Source organism: Copidosoma floridanum, unplaced genomic scaffold (genome assembly GCF_036245765.1).
Source record: "Copidosoma floridanum isolate Cflo_tuat_1 unplaced genomic scaffold, Cflo_Japanese_pri ptg000013l, whole genome shotgun sequence".
NCBI lineage: Eukaryota > Metazoa > Arthropoda > Insecta > Hymenoptera > Encyrtidae > Copidosoma > Copidosoma floridanum.
The window spans coordinates 37,628,905-37,644,804 of NW_028321890.1; the positions used below are offsets into that span (position 1 = coordinate 37,628,905).

At 47.1% G+C, this 15,900-nt stretch overlaps 1 protein-coding gene across 3 annotated transcripts in view; it reads left to right on the forward strand.

The window, feature by feature from the left end:
- The window catches only part of GluClalpha (glycine receptor alpha 1), a 92,209-nt gene that overhangs the window by 12,171 nt on the left and 64,138 nt on the right, over nucleotides 1-15,900 (forward strand). For all 3 annotated transcript variants that reach the window (XM_089590876.1, XM_089590877.1, XM_089590878.1), the window contains exons 2-3: nucleotides 738-805; nucleotides 14,777-14,898. In XM_089590876.1, coding sequence (XP_089447002.1) covers nucleotides 747-805; nucleotides 14,777-14,898 — 181 coding nt within the window. In that variant the 5' untranslated portion in view covers nucleotides 738-746. The remainder of the gene's footprint in view (nucleotides 1-737; nucleotides 806-14,776; nucleotides 14,899-15,900) is intronic.

Below are 15,900 nucleotides of genomic sequence, written 5' to 3' on the forward strand. Positions count from 1 at the left end.
CACGTACCTACGCGCAATGGGCCCAAAATCGAAGTTGACCCATTTGTTGATTATCCTCGATACTCTTTGTTTCGAAAATATTTCCCACTCGTTCCCAACGCGACAAAGTTTTCGACAAGTGGCGCCTGGCTCGCTCGCACGAGAGCGAAATACATGACACGCCCTGCTCGAGAAACCTTTGCCGCACCAGAGCCCGAGACTCGTGGGGGGGAAAAAAAAAACACCGCTGAATTTTACAAAAGCAATTCCACCGGCGCATCACTTCTGTATTGCTGAAACGCAACCGCGGACCCGAGAGTGGTACACCCGATGCATACAAAAGACCCATCAATACAAAAGTCATTAGGCGCATCTTCCCCCCCCCCTTTATTTTGTTTTTTTTTGCTCATCTTTCTCGATATTTATTTTCTTTATTCCCCCCCGCCACGCCAATCCTCGGTTTCCCCGATCAATTCCCCAGCTCTCTTTGTCATCCCTCGGTGGCGCTCTCGACTCTATCGGCTTTCTCCAGAGCGAGAGAGCTTCAGGGAAACCCACCCACGGAGTGGCTGCGGATGGGGACAAGGGAGACGGCGAAGTTTGATCCCTGATGCTAGTTGGTAGTAGGAAGGGGGGGGAGGGAGTGACGGAGGGTTGACAAGATGCATATACCATAAATATATGTATATGTATGCCCAGCGGAGAGAAGGGCGCTTTGCAAGCTCTCGTTATATAAAGGTGATTACATCTGCTTTCAGGCTTTCGCAATGTGGCCTGGAGCACTACCGCTGATAGCGTTACTGGCACTCCTGCTACATCCAGCAAGGTGAGTTTATCGCTGTTGCCCTAACTGCATGTATGGCTCATATGTGTGTGTAGCTCCGTTGCTTCTGGTGATGCTGATGGTGCCACACTCGCTCGAGATTTCCGCCTCTCTCGTGCATGCATATACATACAACCGACCTCTCCTCGCACACGTGGCTTTAGCGTGTAGTTGCCCGCTGGTGGACACGCACTGCACACTCCATCAATCACTCCGGCGAAAGACCAAGTCAGCAGCAGTGGCCCCTTGCAAGCTCCGAGGATGCATTACTGCACTGTGACGCTTGTCTTTCGACTCGCTCGGACGATCTACACACAGTCCACCAAATGTCCTCGAGCGAATAATGTTTTACGTGCCGGTTTTTCCATCCCGCCCACTTTCCTCGGCCAACTCGATCGACTCTGTATTTTCTTACTATATTTTTCATTTTCGCCCCCCCCCCCCTACGAGCACTTTTTGATGCTCTACTACTACGTAGAATTGTTTTGGAGTGCGCGAGTTGATTTAATACGTATACCGTTCATCCGAAATACCGGTTTCAACTATGTCTGAAATTCGCGCTGCCAATTATTTATTTAAATTTGCCCTCGATGCAATTCTCTATATGTGTACGTAACGACGTTAAATATGGCCCCACTCGTTGATTATCGGATTTCGTTAAACGCGTTAAAATTTCCCGCGTGTGTATACGTCACAAAGGTTTTTTTTTTTCTTTTGCAATGTTAAACAAATTATTTTCATTGAAATAACGCGCGAAATTTGCATGACAAAAATCTACTACTAGCATAATACAACGCACGTATTCATTATTTTTTTTTTTTATCGAAACATTTGACGTGTTTTACGCGCACGGGATGCGTTCCATTGTGCTTATCTCGAAACGATACGCTCTTGACTCGTAGGTACCCTGCATGAAACTTTGACCCTCGACGATTTTTCTAGAAAATGAAATTTGTTATTGTTCTTCTTCATTTTTGTTTCATCTCTAAGACTCCATTGTATTCAATTACCCTCGACGGTCCTTCCTTTTGTATTTTTTTTTCTTTTTTAGCCTTTTGAACCCTTTATCCCAAAGTTCTTTGATTCGTGATTTCCGTGCACAACAAAAAAAAAAAAAAAAAATCCATTGCAGCGGAATAGATTAAACGCCGTACAACTTGTCGCGGCACATAAAGAAAGCGCCCTTGCTTTTTCTTGTAATTAATTAACGATCCTCGGAAAGAGTCGAGTGTTTTTTATCCTCTTTGAAAGCTAACAATAGTCAACCCGAGAGATTTAAACGGTGCCTTTCTGTCGTTTCAACAAAAATCTCATCCACCAGCTTAAAATGCACTGTTACACAGAATCTCTATACATACAAAATATACATTTTTTTCTTTCACGTGGCTATAAATAATATGAACTAAAAATATTAATATTTAATCGTTTTGCAATACTTGAACTAAATAACTTGTAAGAGCATTATAAACATAAAATCGCATGGTTCGAGAGCACCATCCCCTCTATCTGTGACGTTAAAAGAATCAAACTTATAAAAAAAAAAATACGCACGTTGAGAGAGCGAAAGAGAGGATCGAGTAATATCAGTAGAATGAGTCAACGCGTAGTCAGGCCGTACGGAAGCAGAGGCCCGCGAATCTATTTCACCGGCCAAATTCCCCCAGAAGAGGCTGGAATGTCGAAAAAAATTCTATCGGTCGTAAAATCGTAAGCTCGAATTCCTTCCCCTTATACACCAGGTATGCCGGCCGGTACGTGCTCAATCGTTGCCTATAGGGAATTCTCTTTACTCCTCGAAAAGGGAAGCCTTACGCAATACCACGGCAGATTACGTTCCTCGAAGAAGTGCAGTTACATTCCACGTTGACTGAAATGGGAGAGGGTCGGGGGGGGGGGGTATCTGATTCAAACTCTCGCAATGAGCCGATGTACGTATGTATACAGAGTGTCCTCGTGACGACAACGGCGCCGCTGGGGACGAGTTTCGGCTGACCAGTGCCGCATAAATCGCGACGAGCTGGATAACCGGGGATGCACGCGCGAGTGTTACAACGGCCGTAGCGTGTGTTTGCTGGCACTGCGAAAAAAAAAAAAAAAAAAAAAAAAAAAAGATAGCGGAAGAGGAACGAGTGCGCCGGGCGCAACAGCGGAGGAAGAAAGCCATTTGGCAAAGTGGATATCCGGGCTGTTGGATTACCTACTTTTTCGGCCCCCCTCCCCCAAGGAAACAACAAGGTGGGGAGAGCCCGGTCGAGGATTAGGTACACATGGGGCGTAGGAGCTGGTCCTCGCGGACTCAACTTTTCTGATTACACCGAGCGAGTCTCGTCTCCGGTGCGCCAAAGGGGCCATACTGCAGACGTATACGGGCGAGCACATCGATCGATCGGTCACTACGTGCATACATATAGCCGCCCTGCCTCCGTGCGGGCTGCTCGACGGACAGCAAACTCAATTTTCTTCACTTTCCGCTCTCTCTCTCTCTCTCTCTTTCCCCTCTTGACTCCTACGCCCTTTCGCCGCTCGCTCACGTACACGTCGCCCCACGGTTACACACACGCGAGGCCACGTATGCAAAAACACTCCCTCTTCCCTCCGGAACTTGTACATCGGGAAAAATGCACTTGCTTCCCCGTCTGCACGAGCGTACATCAGCCAAAGGGAGATCGACGAGAGAGTGCGGATATGTCAGAAATTCCGTTTCGTCCAAGTTTTCCACCTACACCTTCGCGGAAGTAAATCGGAGCGCATTTTGTTTTCACGCGGAGGAAAAAAACTGGGCAAGTACAACCGATAACACCGGCAAAGTGCGTCGACATGCTGTAGATTAAATCTCTCGAGATTATCGCATTGGAAAAAAGAAAATCCTCGAGCGTCCCGGCGTGAAATCGTTTTGGATTAAATTTTTTTAATTATTCCGCGCGGCTGGGAGGCAAACTGTAAATATGCTTTTACTCTAATTGAAACGCGCCGTGCCGGGGAGACTGTGGGCGCGCCGCTAAAGACAACACGAAGAGGGAAGAGCGCACTTGCATGTGCAGGTGACTTTTAATCAGACCTGCGGCTCTGATGATTGTACGACGTGTGTGCACACGTTGTTTCGACGCCGCGATTTTACCCGGGGACGAGTGGATTTCGACTCGGCAGCGGTGCGAGAAACGCGAACGGTGTTCGACGCGTGCAACAACTGTGCGATCTCGGAGTTGTGTTTCTTGCTTTTTTTTTTTTTTTTTTTTTTTTTTTTTTCGTTTCTTTTGTTTCTCGTGAAAAAATGTACGGTGCCGCGAGCTGTGTACATTATGTGCGTCCCGTGAGTTTTCACGATTCGCATCGGCGTGCATTTGGTCGCTCCGCGCTACCGAGAATGGAGGAATCGATGTGGGAGATTTTTCCGGAGAAAGAGGGCGAACCGACGATGAATACCGTGGGATTTTGCTTTCAAAAGAGGAGCCTCGCGTTTCGGAGACTCTGGGGGTTGTTTTTTTTCCCCCCACACGCGTATCGAAACCTCAGGATATCGAGAGGGGGTTTGATGTATAATTTTTCGAGAAAGATTTCACGGTTGCTAGCGGCTCTTTGGAATTTCATCAGTTTCATCGATACGTTTTTTCGGGGCAAAAACCGAGGATGGTTATTAGTTGCGAGGCTTCCTCGAATATTTACGTGTTTTGTTACATTAAAAAAAATCTTGTTTAACCAACGTGTACAAAAATCAGGAAAAAATACATTCAATGGAATCTAAAGATAAAAGGAAACTAATGCATTTTTTTTACAAGAGCAAAAAGTTTTATTGATGATGCAGCTTGTATATTTTCCAAACTTCCGCATTATACATTATCCATTTCCACTAATTTCTGTAATATTTAATTTAAAACGCATATCATTTATAAACAGTAAAATTCAAGCGAGTAATGTAGTTCGATTGAGAAGCAACAAAATATCACGTTATTAAAATATATGATTTTTCATCAATTACAAAAACTCCCCAACACGAGAATGCAATATTTAATTGCACTCCAACATCGACGCCCACATCCCTTTATTTAACTTCACCTCGGTGTGTTTTATTATTAATGAGTGATGTATACACGATTGAAAAATAATGATTGGAATTTCATTGTACTGGACGACGCATTCGCATAAACGAATATTTATAATGCAGGAGAAATCACAGGGTGTAAAATAAGTAAAATCTGTTAAATTGAAGGGGAGGGGGGGGGGAGAAATAAATCGTGACACGCTCGATAATCAAAGGTCCCTTTGTCGCCGAATAAATAATCAATATAAAATACACCGCAAAATATATATAATATCCATAGGTATGCCCCACGGTGATGATTTTTACGTGGCACATAAAGCCCGCAATACGGTGCATTAGCATAATTTTTTCATCTATAAACATAAAAGAATCCGGGGGACGTATGTGTGGGTAGAGGCCCGAGAGAGACGGCACTGCATTATTCATCCGCTCGACCAAAGTGTTTTTTCTTTTTGTTTTGTTTTGATACGCTCACGGACCGGCTGACCATATCACGGTCGTCTCCACGCGTATAGCCACCCCCTCTCCCACATATCTATTTATCTGTCTGGCCCCACTGTATATACACCGTGGATAGATAACAGTGGGGGGGGGGGAGAAATAATCGTAGACTCGTAAACCGTCGACTCATCCCTTGTCTCCCACCTCCCACACACACACACCTACCTCAATGGCCAATCCCGGTAATATGGATGGGGACGTGGTTGAGTCGGGCGCCAATAATAGAAAACGCACTGGAAGAGACGGAGGGACGTAAATACGTACACGTTGCATAAGCAATGTATACACGGTTCCTTGACCCTTTCGCGCGCGGGGGTAGGTGCGGGAAAGCGATCTCGTCGAAAGGGCACGGGGCAGGTTTGGAGTCCGTTTCGACCCGAAGATCAACGCTGGGCGAGGGTCCAGGATTTTCCGTGTTCGCGTGCACACGGGGGGAGCAAACTCGATTCGAGCGAACCACATTGGCGGAACGACGTTACCCGGGGATGTTTCATCGTACGGCACCCACTGCCACAATCGGGAGTGAAACAAAAAATTTAATTAAAAGCGAAAGAAAGTCAAGAGCAAAAAAGAGAGAAAAACACCGGTGGGGGGGGTGGATTTCGTAAAACTGGAGCGGTTATTACGAGCCAAGAGTGCAGGAACCGAGAGCAGCGCACGTCGTTTTGCACGAGTAGGCCTCGAGCACTCGGATTATGCACTCGAGGCGTGGCTCTCGTACCCCCCCCCTCATCTTGGTATATATATACACATGTACATACAGGGAGAGCCGTCGCCCGGGAGAATTATCATCCGGCTCGCACTGACAGGTGGCGCACTGATAAAACGTCGCTCCCTACGTACCTACCCCTCTTGGACAAGGTCTCGTCAAGTGCGTGGTGTAAGAGATCGATAGGTTCTCGCCCGGGCAGCCATCATCAGCCGGGTTTCTCTCGTAAATGCCCGATCGCGGCTTGGCGAAGATGGCACGAGCGCGGGGAAAAATCCAGCCAGGAAAAAATGAGGAGGGATCCGAGTAAATGCCAGCAGAGACGGCTCGTCTTTGCGCTAATGCGGCCGAGGGTCCCTTTTCGTCTTTCTCGAGGGCGTCGAGGGTTTGCCCGGTACGTGTGCGGAGTGGATGATGCGGCCACTTTTTTTTTTCCGGGTATAGTAACTATAACGCAGGGGGTCTCGAGATGGATCAGTTTTTAACGCGAGTGTATCGCTCGACTACTTACAGTCCTCGCGGGACACGCTCCTATACGTGAAAAGGGCCGAGGGGGAGAAGTTGGCTCGCAGCTTATCGACAGTAGAGGGGGCAGGGGGGGATTTCGATTTGGGCTGCCGCTGGCAGGCAACTTGCCACGGGCATGATAAAATTTTCACGAATCCTCTCCCTCCCTTTTTCCATTGCTCGACCCACCGGGATTATTAATCGTTTTCACTTTCCAAAGAAGATTTTTTTTTTTTTTTTTTTTTTCATCTCTCCGTTGCGCTCGCCCATCGTACAAAACGATATGCAAATCATCGTGGTTCGTGGCCACCTGGCAACAACCTGTAATCCTGGGAGCAGGGAAATTCCGGCTCTATTTGTCTTGCAGTATGAAAATAATTGAATTTCCGCAAAATTCCCCCCCCCCCCTGGCCATCGCCAATAATCCGGTATATTGCCATTTTTTGCCCCCCGCATGCCAGTTGGCCGCAAATTTTCCGCCGGTGGCCGTGTACGAAAAAAAAAAAAAAAAAAAAAAAAGAAAAAGGAGCACAGCGTGCACGCAGGGAGAAGGCGCGTCTCTCGACAAAACAATATTGCGCTATCTCGGGGAATTCCTCCCGGGCGCGGGAGTGGAAAATCGATGCTCCGGCCGGAACGCCGCACGCATCACGTTCGCCGTCAACGTCGAGTCGAGAGGGGCTGGCCGCGGGGACGTGCAATCGCGCGTATAGCACCGGGACGAGGCGGCCCCTTTTCTTCCCTTCGGCTCCGTGGGGTACACATAATGCGTTAAAAGATCTGCTGGGCCGCCCGGAATATGCGGGGAGAGCCTAGCGCGGGTGAAATATTCAAGCGTCGGTCGGTAGCCCCGGGGCCAAACGCTGATGAGAAACGCCGGGTCCGCGTATCGCATCAGCCCCCTCCTCGCTCGGGCTGTCCTATTCACTATTCGGTCTTCTTTCGAGCTCCTAAATACTCTTTTTTTTTTTTTACCCATCACAGCGAAGCGCGCAAAAGCTGGGCTATTGCTCCCCCTTGCCTAAATGCTCCGTGGCTGTACCGCAACTCCCGCCATTGGTCAACCCTTCGCTCGCTTTTTCCCTCTCGCGTGCACCTTCATTTATTTTCCCCGTCCAATCGTGCTCTCTCCTCCTCTTCTTCTCCATCCACTTTTACCTATACCGAGTTTCGACTAAACTGATTTTCCCTTTTTTCTTCTTGTTATATATCCTCGAATTTCTCTCCGACGTCCAAAATCATGTCAGGCGCAGCGGAGAGCTCGGCCGCGGGAGATAACCCCGTGTATGAAATTATTACACATCCGTTTGGAAAAGTCCAGCTAGTTTAGGGACCAAATTTATCGGGGTCAGCTTTTCACAATCCCAGAAGAGCCTCCGCCAAGAGTACACGAACTACACACCCACAGCCCCATAGTGCCAAAAGTTTTGAAATATCGCAACTGACGCTGAAATACGGCAAGTTCGCGCTCGAGAACATTTTCGGAACGTGAATATCTTCCCCCCCCCCCCGCAGTTTTCGTATTAAAAAATAAAAACGGGCTCTTGCGAATGTAGGTCGTATACTTAGTTAACGAAAAGCACCCTTTACCCGGTGCGATTATAAGGCTCGGGCGTACACACGACGGATAACAATAACAATTGGCGCGCCCTTATCGCGTCCCGGCAGAGTTGGCAGGGTTTAATTGAAAGCGGCCTCTCACCAATTCCAGATGAACAAAGAAAAAAAAAAAAAAAAAAAGAAATTAGCCGTTGCTAAGCCACTTTCGGGTGCTTGTATTATATACACAGCTCTACTCTGGACGAGACATCGAGGATTATATTACATAGGCTCGCTTAGAAGAAACGTTGGTGCGCTACGCGTGTTGTGCACCCCAGTCACGTATTTTAATTCAAGTTCAATTAGCCAGTCCTCGCCGGCATTAGATCCACCCGTCAGCTCCTGATCTGGCTCTCTTGCTCCCCTGGTGATCGGGCACGCGAGAACAATATCGACTAATTAAACCAGATTGGGAGGGGGTAGGGAGAAAAGTTGGCTCGAAGGAGTCGAAAAACTCTCCCGCTCGCTTATTGGCTTCTTCCACCCTCTCGGGCGCCTCTTCAGCCTCCGTGCTCGATTACCGAACGTGTGTGTACTCGCTCCGAAACGTTTATCCCGTCAACACGCCACTCACGCCGCTTTTTATATATCCTTGCTCGCGTTCTCGACTCCATGCATACACATACGGAGGAAGAGCCCTGTCGCTCGTTCGGCTTACGAGTCCTCCCGGTCGGGCCTCTGTTTGACCACGACTTATTCTTGTTCCTCTCGCCGCTAATACCCGTGCCCGGCCCCTGCCTAGTATCGAGTGCCAAACAAACATTAACAACCGGCGCAAACTATATGTGCTTCTCGAGTTGTCCCATTGTGTCGTGCATCGGTACATAAATGTCGTTTTCTTGTTTTCTTTTCCGCCTGTGTAACTTACCTATGCGTGAGGAGCAAGTAGTAAAAGTCAAGCTCCCGTCAGCCAAACTCGAGTATGCTCCCGCGGCACATCTATGTATATATATATATATACAGCCACACTCGAGCGAGCCCCTAAAATATTTTTACACCCTCGTCCGCCATTACCGCGCTCCAGTGTGTACCCTTCCGATGGCCACTCGAAGGGGTTAGCGTCGCACAGGAGCCGATATCATGGGTAATAAAGATATTTTTATAGCTAATTAAACGGGAGTCGCGGCCGGATAAAAATAAGATATAAAATCCCTGATGGGCGCATCGGTTATTCCCGGGGTTTTATGGCCATCGAAGCACACGGGATATACGCGCATTTGTATGCGAAAAAAACAAACAGTACTGTGTACAAAACTGCTAAGCGAAGAGGAACGTTAAAATCGGGGGATGATGTTGTTACGCGTCTCCCGGGAATCCAAGATCGGTGGGCAGTAAATACCCCAAGCACCCTCGTAAAAGTCGAATCATCTCGGCGGGCGCCCCCTTTCCCGCCAATCGTGCACGCCGCGCGTCAACCCCCCCCCGTGTCTATACCTACTTGCCGCGACTCGAGAGCACCTTACGAACCTCTGTTCCGTTGTACCTGGTGTGCGGGGCTGTACAGTTCTCACCCACGATCGCGTCAACTACCGCCAGACGCCACTTGACTCACCCTCGTCGTCTTTGACTCTGATGTATTGCGTACATACATATATATATATATATAAACTTTCGGCAATTTCCCGGATTCGCGCTCGTACGTGTACAAGTGGTAGCCGAGTTGCATTGCACGCGGGGTGATACGTGTGTGTACGGCGTCGCGACCCAGCCACAAATCAATCGTAACGTGCATAAAGCGATTACCTGCAGCAGATTTGCGTGCGAATAAGCCGCGAGCCTGTCGTCGTTGTCCCTGTTAAAACGTCAACATCAGGGGCAGCGCACACGCGACCACGTGTTTATGGGTAATGCGTCACTGACCGACCGTGAAATATATACGTCGTACATGAATTTCGATACCTATAGCCTGCACGTATACTCCCCTATCGAGTATTAAAGTGTATCGGTACTCGTTTTGTCGAGTTCCATTGTTTATGAGTGCCGTGTCACAGGAGCCCCTGTCTCATTCAAAAAGGATAAAACAACAAACATACCCGAGTGATCTTATCGGAAAACAATACTCGTTACATGTAAAACGTAGCCGCTTGCCTTTGTTTGCCCCTTAGCATCTTTACGCAGCCACTGTCGTTTCGTCCAAAATATATACGAGTCACGCAATACAGCAGAAAGAAAAAGGAAAAAAAAAAAAAAAAAACTCATTTCCGCCAACTCGAATATCCGGGGAGAATTAACGCCCCACCGGTTTTACATCCATCATCGGTCCTCATCAGCATCCATCCCCCTCCGGCCGTCGATACGTGTATATATATACACACATTCGCTCGCAGCCTGAAATTATTGGCTCTCTCGAGAGCCGCGGGCGGACCGTGGCCGATACACCAACGCCCTGGTATATATGTGTATGTATGCGCAGGGAAAATGGAGCTGGAGCGGATCAAAATTAAAGCGCGATTAAGCGGGTTCGCGAGAAATCACGCGCCTACCTCTCCCCTACCCTCGGCTTAATCAACGAACTTGTAATTATTTGCGCGGACGCGACGCCTTGTTTTTGCCAATTTAATTTCTTTCCGCGAGGCGCTCCTGTCGCTCCGTTGAATCGTTCACGGTAGCCCCCCCCCCCCCTACCCCACAGTCCGAATAATTGCAACTCGCGGACTTCTCCCGCCCTTTTTTTTCTCCTTCTCCCCCCGAGCACTAGCTGTAATTGGGATGGAAAATTGACGAGCTCCGGTGAAAATTCTACCTTTTCGCCTTTTTTAAGTAAAAGAATAATTTATAACGCGTGCTCGATCCTGCCGCATATCCCCCGCTAAGTAGGTATATATATATTTATACGAAGAGCTAATCACTTAAGCCCGTAATAGATAAATACACGGCTGCCCCTTGGTAGGCCAAAAAAGGCGAGCAAACGAGGCCGGGGGTCAAGCAATATACAGACATCAGCGATAGGAGAGGGGGGATATTGTAATCCCAGGCAGCTCCTCAACGCCATCCTGAATAAAAGAAAGCCGGTAGCAGCAGCCGTCGCGGATGGGGAGGAAAAAAAAAAAGGAAAGCAGTAAGTCACAAAAGGAGGAAAGAAAATCCATAACAACCAAGCCAATTACCCGTAGTATATATATATACACATTCCATTTTTCAGAGGGTAGTGGTATTGGTATAGGTACCCGTGGAGCGGCCCCGCCCGGGTGCTCCCTCTCTCTCGCCAACAAGCGGGCGCGCACACGAAGAAAATCCGTAAACGAGGTGCGCGCGTCGCGCACCGGTCCTTTCCCGGGCCTCCTCCTCCCTTTGCCTGCACGACTTGAACAGCATATCAGCAGCAGTGCCTCTACTAACCCCTTTCCTTCTCCAGCTCGCCTCTCTCCGGTCTCATTAACATCGGCGCTGGTGATGCTGGGCGCCGTAACCCCACCCCCCCCCCGGCCATCAGCCGGCTCTCGCGCAAGCGACCTCATTAGAGAGCATAGGGCTCGCCTACTGCCACGTATATAGATATCGGCCCACCACCAGTTCATTCGCGCCCTCCGCGCCAGGGGACCCGGCTCCAACCTTTGCACCCTCAGCTCCTACATACCGATAAATATATAAAATATATATGTATGTGTGTATGTACACCCACCACCCCGTCGGTACTGCGCTTCGTATCTCCTCCCACGTGTGTGTGGCTGCTGCCACTCGTCGGCTTAACGGTAATTGTTTGCCCATCGTGCCCTTATATTAGCACAATGAGCAGTGGCCCTCCGTCTCTTCGCTTCCCCTTTAACATATATACCGTATACACTACACCCCCCCCCCTACCACCTCTCGAACATGCTTTTTTTCAACGCCCGTCTCTCGCGCGCGGCTGTACTGCACCCACACATCCATACATTTTATGTATATTATACTTTCTTTTTCCCTTATCATTGTGCACGTTAATTCCGACTCGCTCGCGCGACGCGCGACGGGACCAAAGTTTCTTTTTTTTTTCTCTTCAATTTTGTTAATCCCCCCCCCCCATCTAAAAAAAATGGCACGTCGCGGGAGCAGTTTCGCCCAAACTGGATGTACTTGGGGCAAGGCCCTGATTACACACAGCTCGGTCCCAAACGACACCCGTGTATGGCATTGTACACTTATACTCTAACGCGATTGTTTCCAAATCTCGGCGTCTGGGTTGATGCTGGGGGCTTATAAATGACGCGAAATATCATGAGCTACTCCCAGCTAAACGGGTATAATAATATATTCCGGCGCCGGTGGGGTATTGGCTTCGTGACTCCAAATATATTATTGATAATGTGTACGTATAAAACAAAAATCGCTCGGTCATGAGCCGCGAAACGCGTGACGGCCGAGCTCCGAGAATGACGGGCCGAAAGCATTGTACGCCAGCCAAAGTTGTTTTGTCTGTAAAATTTCAAACCCCGAATTATCGCACGGCAAAGGGAGAAGAAACAAAAAAACTGCGCTTTCATGCCGGCCACGCACCCGCGACTCCCCCCTTTGGATATAACGTTCGTCGATAATGCGATCGGATCGGAGAATATAGGCACCAGCCGTGTATGTGTACAGTGTATTATATGCCTCTCTCTCTCCTCCGAAACTACGCGCAATAGTTTGCACTCGGGAGTCATCTCTTTGGCTCTTGCTCTCTCTTGCCCGGTGCTCCACTCATACATATACATATAGATCTTTCGGCCGTGACTTCGCAACTCTGCATCTCCCCGACCCTCGGTAATTGGCTCGTTGTTGTCGACGTCGTGCTCGCCCTCTCTCGCTCTTTGCGCACACGTGCACGAGTAAACACGTATCGATCAAGCCTCTGTGCACCACAGCCTCGAGAGGAATATAAGGAGCTTGTCCGGCTCTCGTGTATCGGCTTATCTTCCCTCCTACCGCGTACGATTTTTAATCGAATACATCGCGGAAAAACCAAATTTGTCTATTTTCACGCGCGTGTGTTTACATAATATAGAGTATATATACCATTGGCAAAGCGTCGGTCTCTCACTTTTTTATTTAATTTTTCTCGGCTCACGTGTACAATTTTTTCACTCGGCCGCGGTGGACACTACACAAACATACGGACCGTTCGGAGCCTAATGGACTGCCGCTGTTTTTCCGCTCGAGCTTTTAATTGGTTTTCACCGGGAACACGGTTACGCTCGCCCCGTGCCGATAGTTTCATATTCGCGTCATGAGAGCTGATGAAGAGCAGCCTTGTGGGGGGATGGAGAGGGAAAAAAAAAAAAAAAAAAAAATAAAACAATATAGAGCGAGTAAAGAATCGTGTTTGACGTATTTGCGCGCTTGGCCTTTTTTTCTTCGCTCCTCGCCGGAGTCTCTTTGTTCGCTCGTTATACATTGAATTTCAGCAAAATTACCGCCACTACCGAGCTGGTGGGAGTTTTTTTTTTTTTTTTTTTTTTTTTTTTTTCAACCATCCTGATGCGCACCCCTTTTGTCTACTCAAAATTGCTTTTTGAAAATCTGTTTGACACAGACACGCTACGATAGCCTTGTAAAAAGGACAAGAGTGCCTTTGTATGAAGGGACTCTCCAAAACTAGTTTTTAATTGATGATTAAGAAGAGAACACCAGCTCCCTATTTCTTCCTATTCTCCCGACGAATGTATTTTCGCTCGAGTTGCATATGAAATTTCATCAGCCCCCCCACCCCACCCCTCGCTTTTAGTTTATAATTTACACTTGTATAACGTAAACTACACTCGTCGCGACCCAATTGCTAAAAAAGCGGCCTGAATCAACTTTCTTTCGTTTCGTGGGTCGTAACATGCATGATAAGTAAACGCACGCGAGTGCAAAAATTACATTGAAAAGGTCGAGTGCGTCAACTGACTGAAAAAAAGCTTGAAAAGTAGTGATAAAAAAATACACCTTCAATTAAGGGTACATTTCACGATGTGATTGGGATATAGCGAAGGTAGAGGAAAAAAAAAAAAAAAAAAAAAGGAATTTTCGAGAGAGACCGAAAAAAGAGAACAACGTATACGGGGCTGAGGCAATTAATTAAAAATCTTGCAGATTCACGCAGCAGGGCAATGTTAAATCCATAACTCAAACTCGTCAGCTAGAGTAGCAGTACTGTATATGTATGTATATATGAACGCAAGGGAGAGAAGCCAAAGCGATTGATGGTACACGTATAACATGATTCGCCGAGGAGGTATATATATATAGAGAGAGAGAGACCATCAGGGAAGAAAGAGTTGGCGGAAAAGTCGAGCCGAAGAAAGAGATAATAAGCGAGAGAGAGAGAGAGAGAGAGAAGCACCTACGGAGATGAGAAAAGAAGACTCTGTCTGCACTTTGCTCTCGTTTCCTTATTTGCGCTACTCTCCTCCTTCCCTTGCAATTGACCTTCCTCTCCCGCACTGCGCATCCATTGCATGCATATTCACACATCCAATCGCACAAGTATATAACTGCATCATGTACCTATATATATATATATATACATTATGTACTACAACAATGTAGGTGTAGGTATACGTCACGACACCAACTTCATCTTTCGCCGTCTCTCGAAGGCGTATATACATATATATACATATACACATATATAGTTTCCGGCTAATGTCAATTATACATGTATTTATGGGTGACATTGCAGATGTGCTCGGTCGCAGATGGGTGCGACAAACTTTCGAGAGAAGGAGAAGCAGGTGCTCGACAATATCCTCGGCCCCGCCAGCTACGACGCCCGCATAAGACCGAGCGGCGTCAACGGAACAGGTAAACAACGCGTTACTTACAATAACCCACCCCTTACACTATCGCCATATATAACATGATATGTTGTTCCGGACCGACATTGCGTTTAATTACAATTGAGGTGGTTCTGTCCGCGATTTTCGCTTAAACTCGAAAATTTATTTTGTGCAAAAAATATAACTTTACTTTAGTATACGGCATACGTGAGAAATATTTATAGTTTATCGTTGAAAGTAATTCAATGATAAAAAAACCGATATTTGCCGTCCAAAGAAATGGATCGTGGATGGAACTACCTTGGCAATGATATTTATGATATTCTCAATTTAATAATACATACAGCGACAAATACCTGCTAAGGAATTGATATATTTTGTTGTATGACATATTTGACGTGGATAGGCTCAGGTTACTCGTCATTGCCACTATGAGAAATAGCTGTATATGGCAGTGTATAGGTACTCTTCTCCAATATACTTGTAGGGTAAATTATGATGAGGGTACAAGGATGGGGCCTAAAATACTATGATAGAGCTGAAAAAAGCTGTTACTGCAGCTGCTGAGGTGTTTTTAATGAATAATTTTTCCAACCAAATCGGAGAAATAAAAATAATCATTCGTATACACAAACACATCTCAAGAGAAAATATTGATCGTCACGAAAACAGTTCTTGCGAGCTTTCGAATGAAAAAAAAAAAAAAAAAAACAACTTAGGAGTGGGTACGAAAATCCCAGACATGGAAATGTCACATGATAATCAAACTGATCGAGGTCCACTCAACAACAAACAACACATTTTTGCAAGCCAACCCCACGAATTTGGGGAGAGTAAGAAAAGAGAAAGAAAGAAAAAAACAACTGAAAGTGCCGCAGCATCTTGCTCGAAAGATTCACGCGCAAGACGTCAAAAAATGTGAATGTTGGGTATGAAGTAACCACCGAAATCAACAGATAATAGGTACAAAAACAACGTTTTCCCACGAACAATCGTCAACATTCTGTTTGCCAACTCTCCTGTCGCG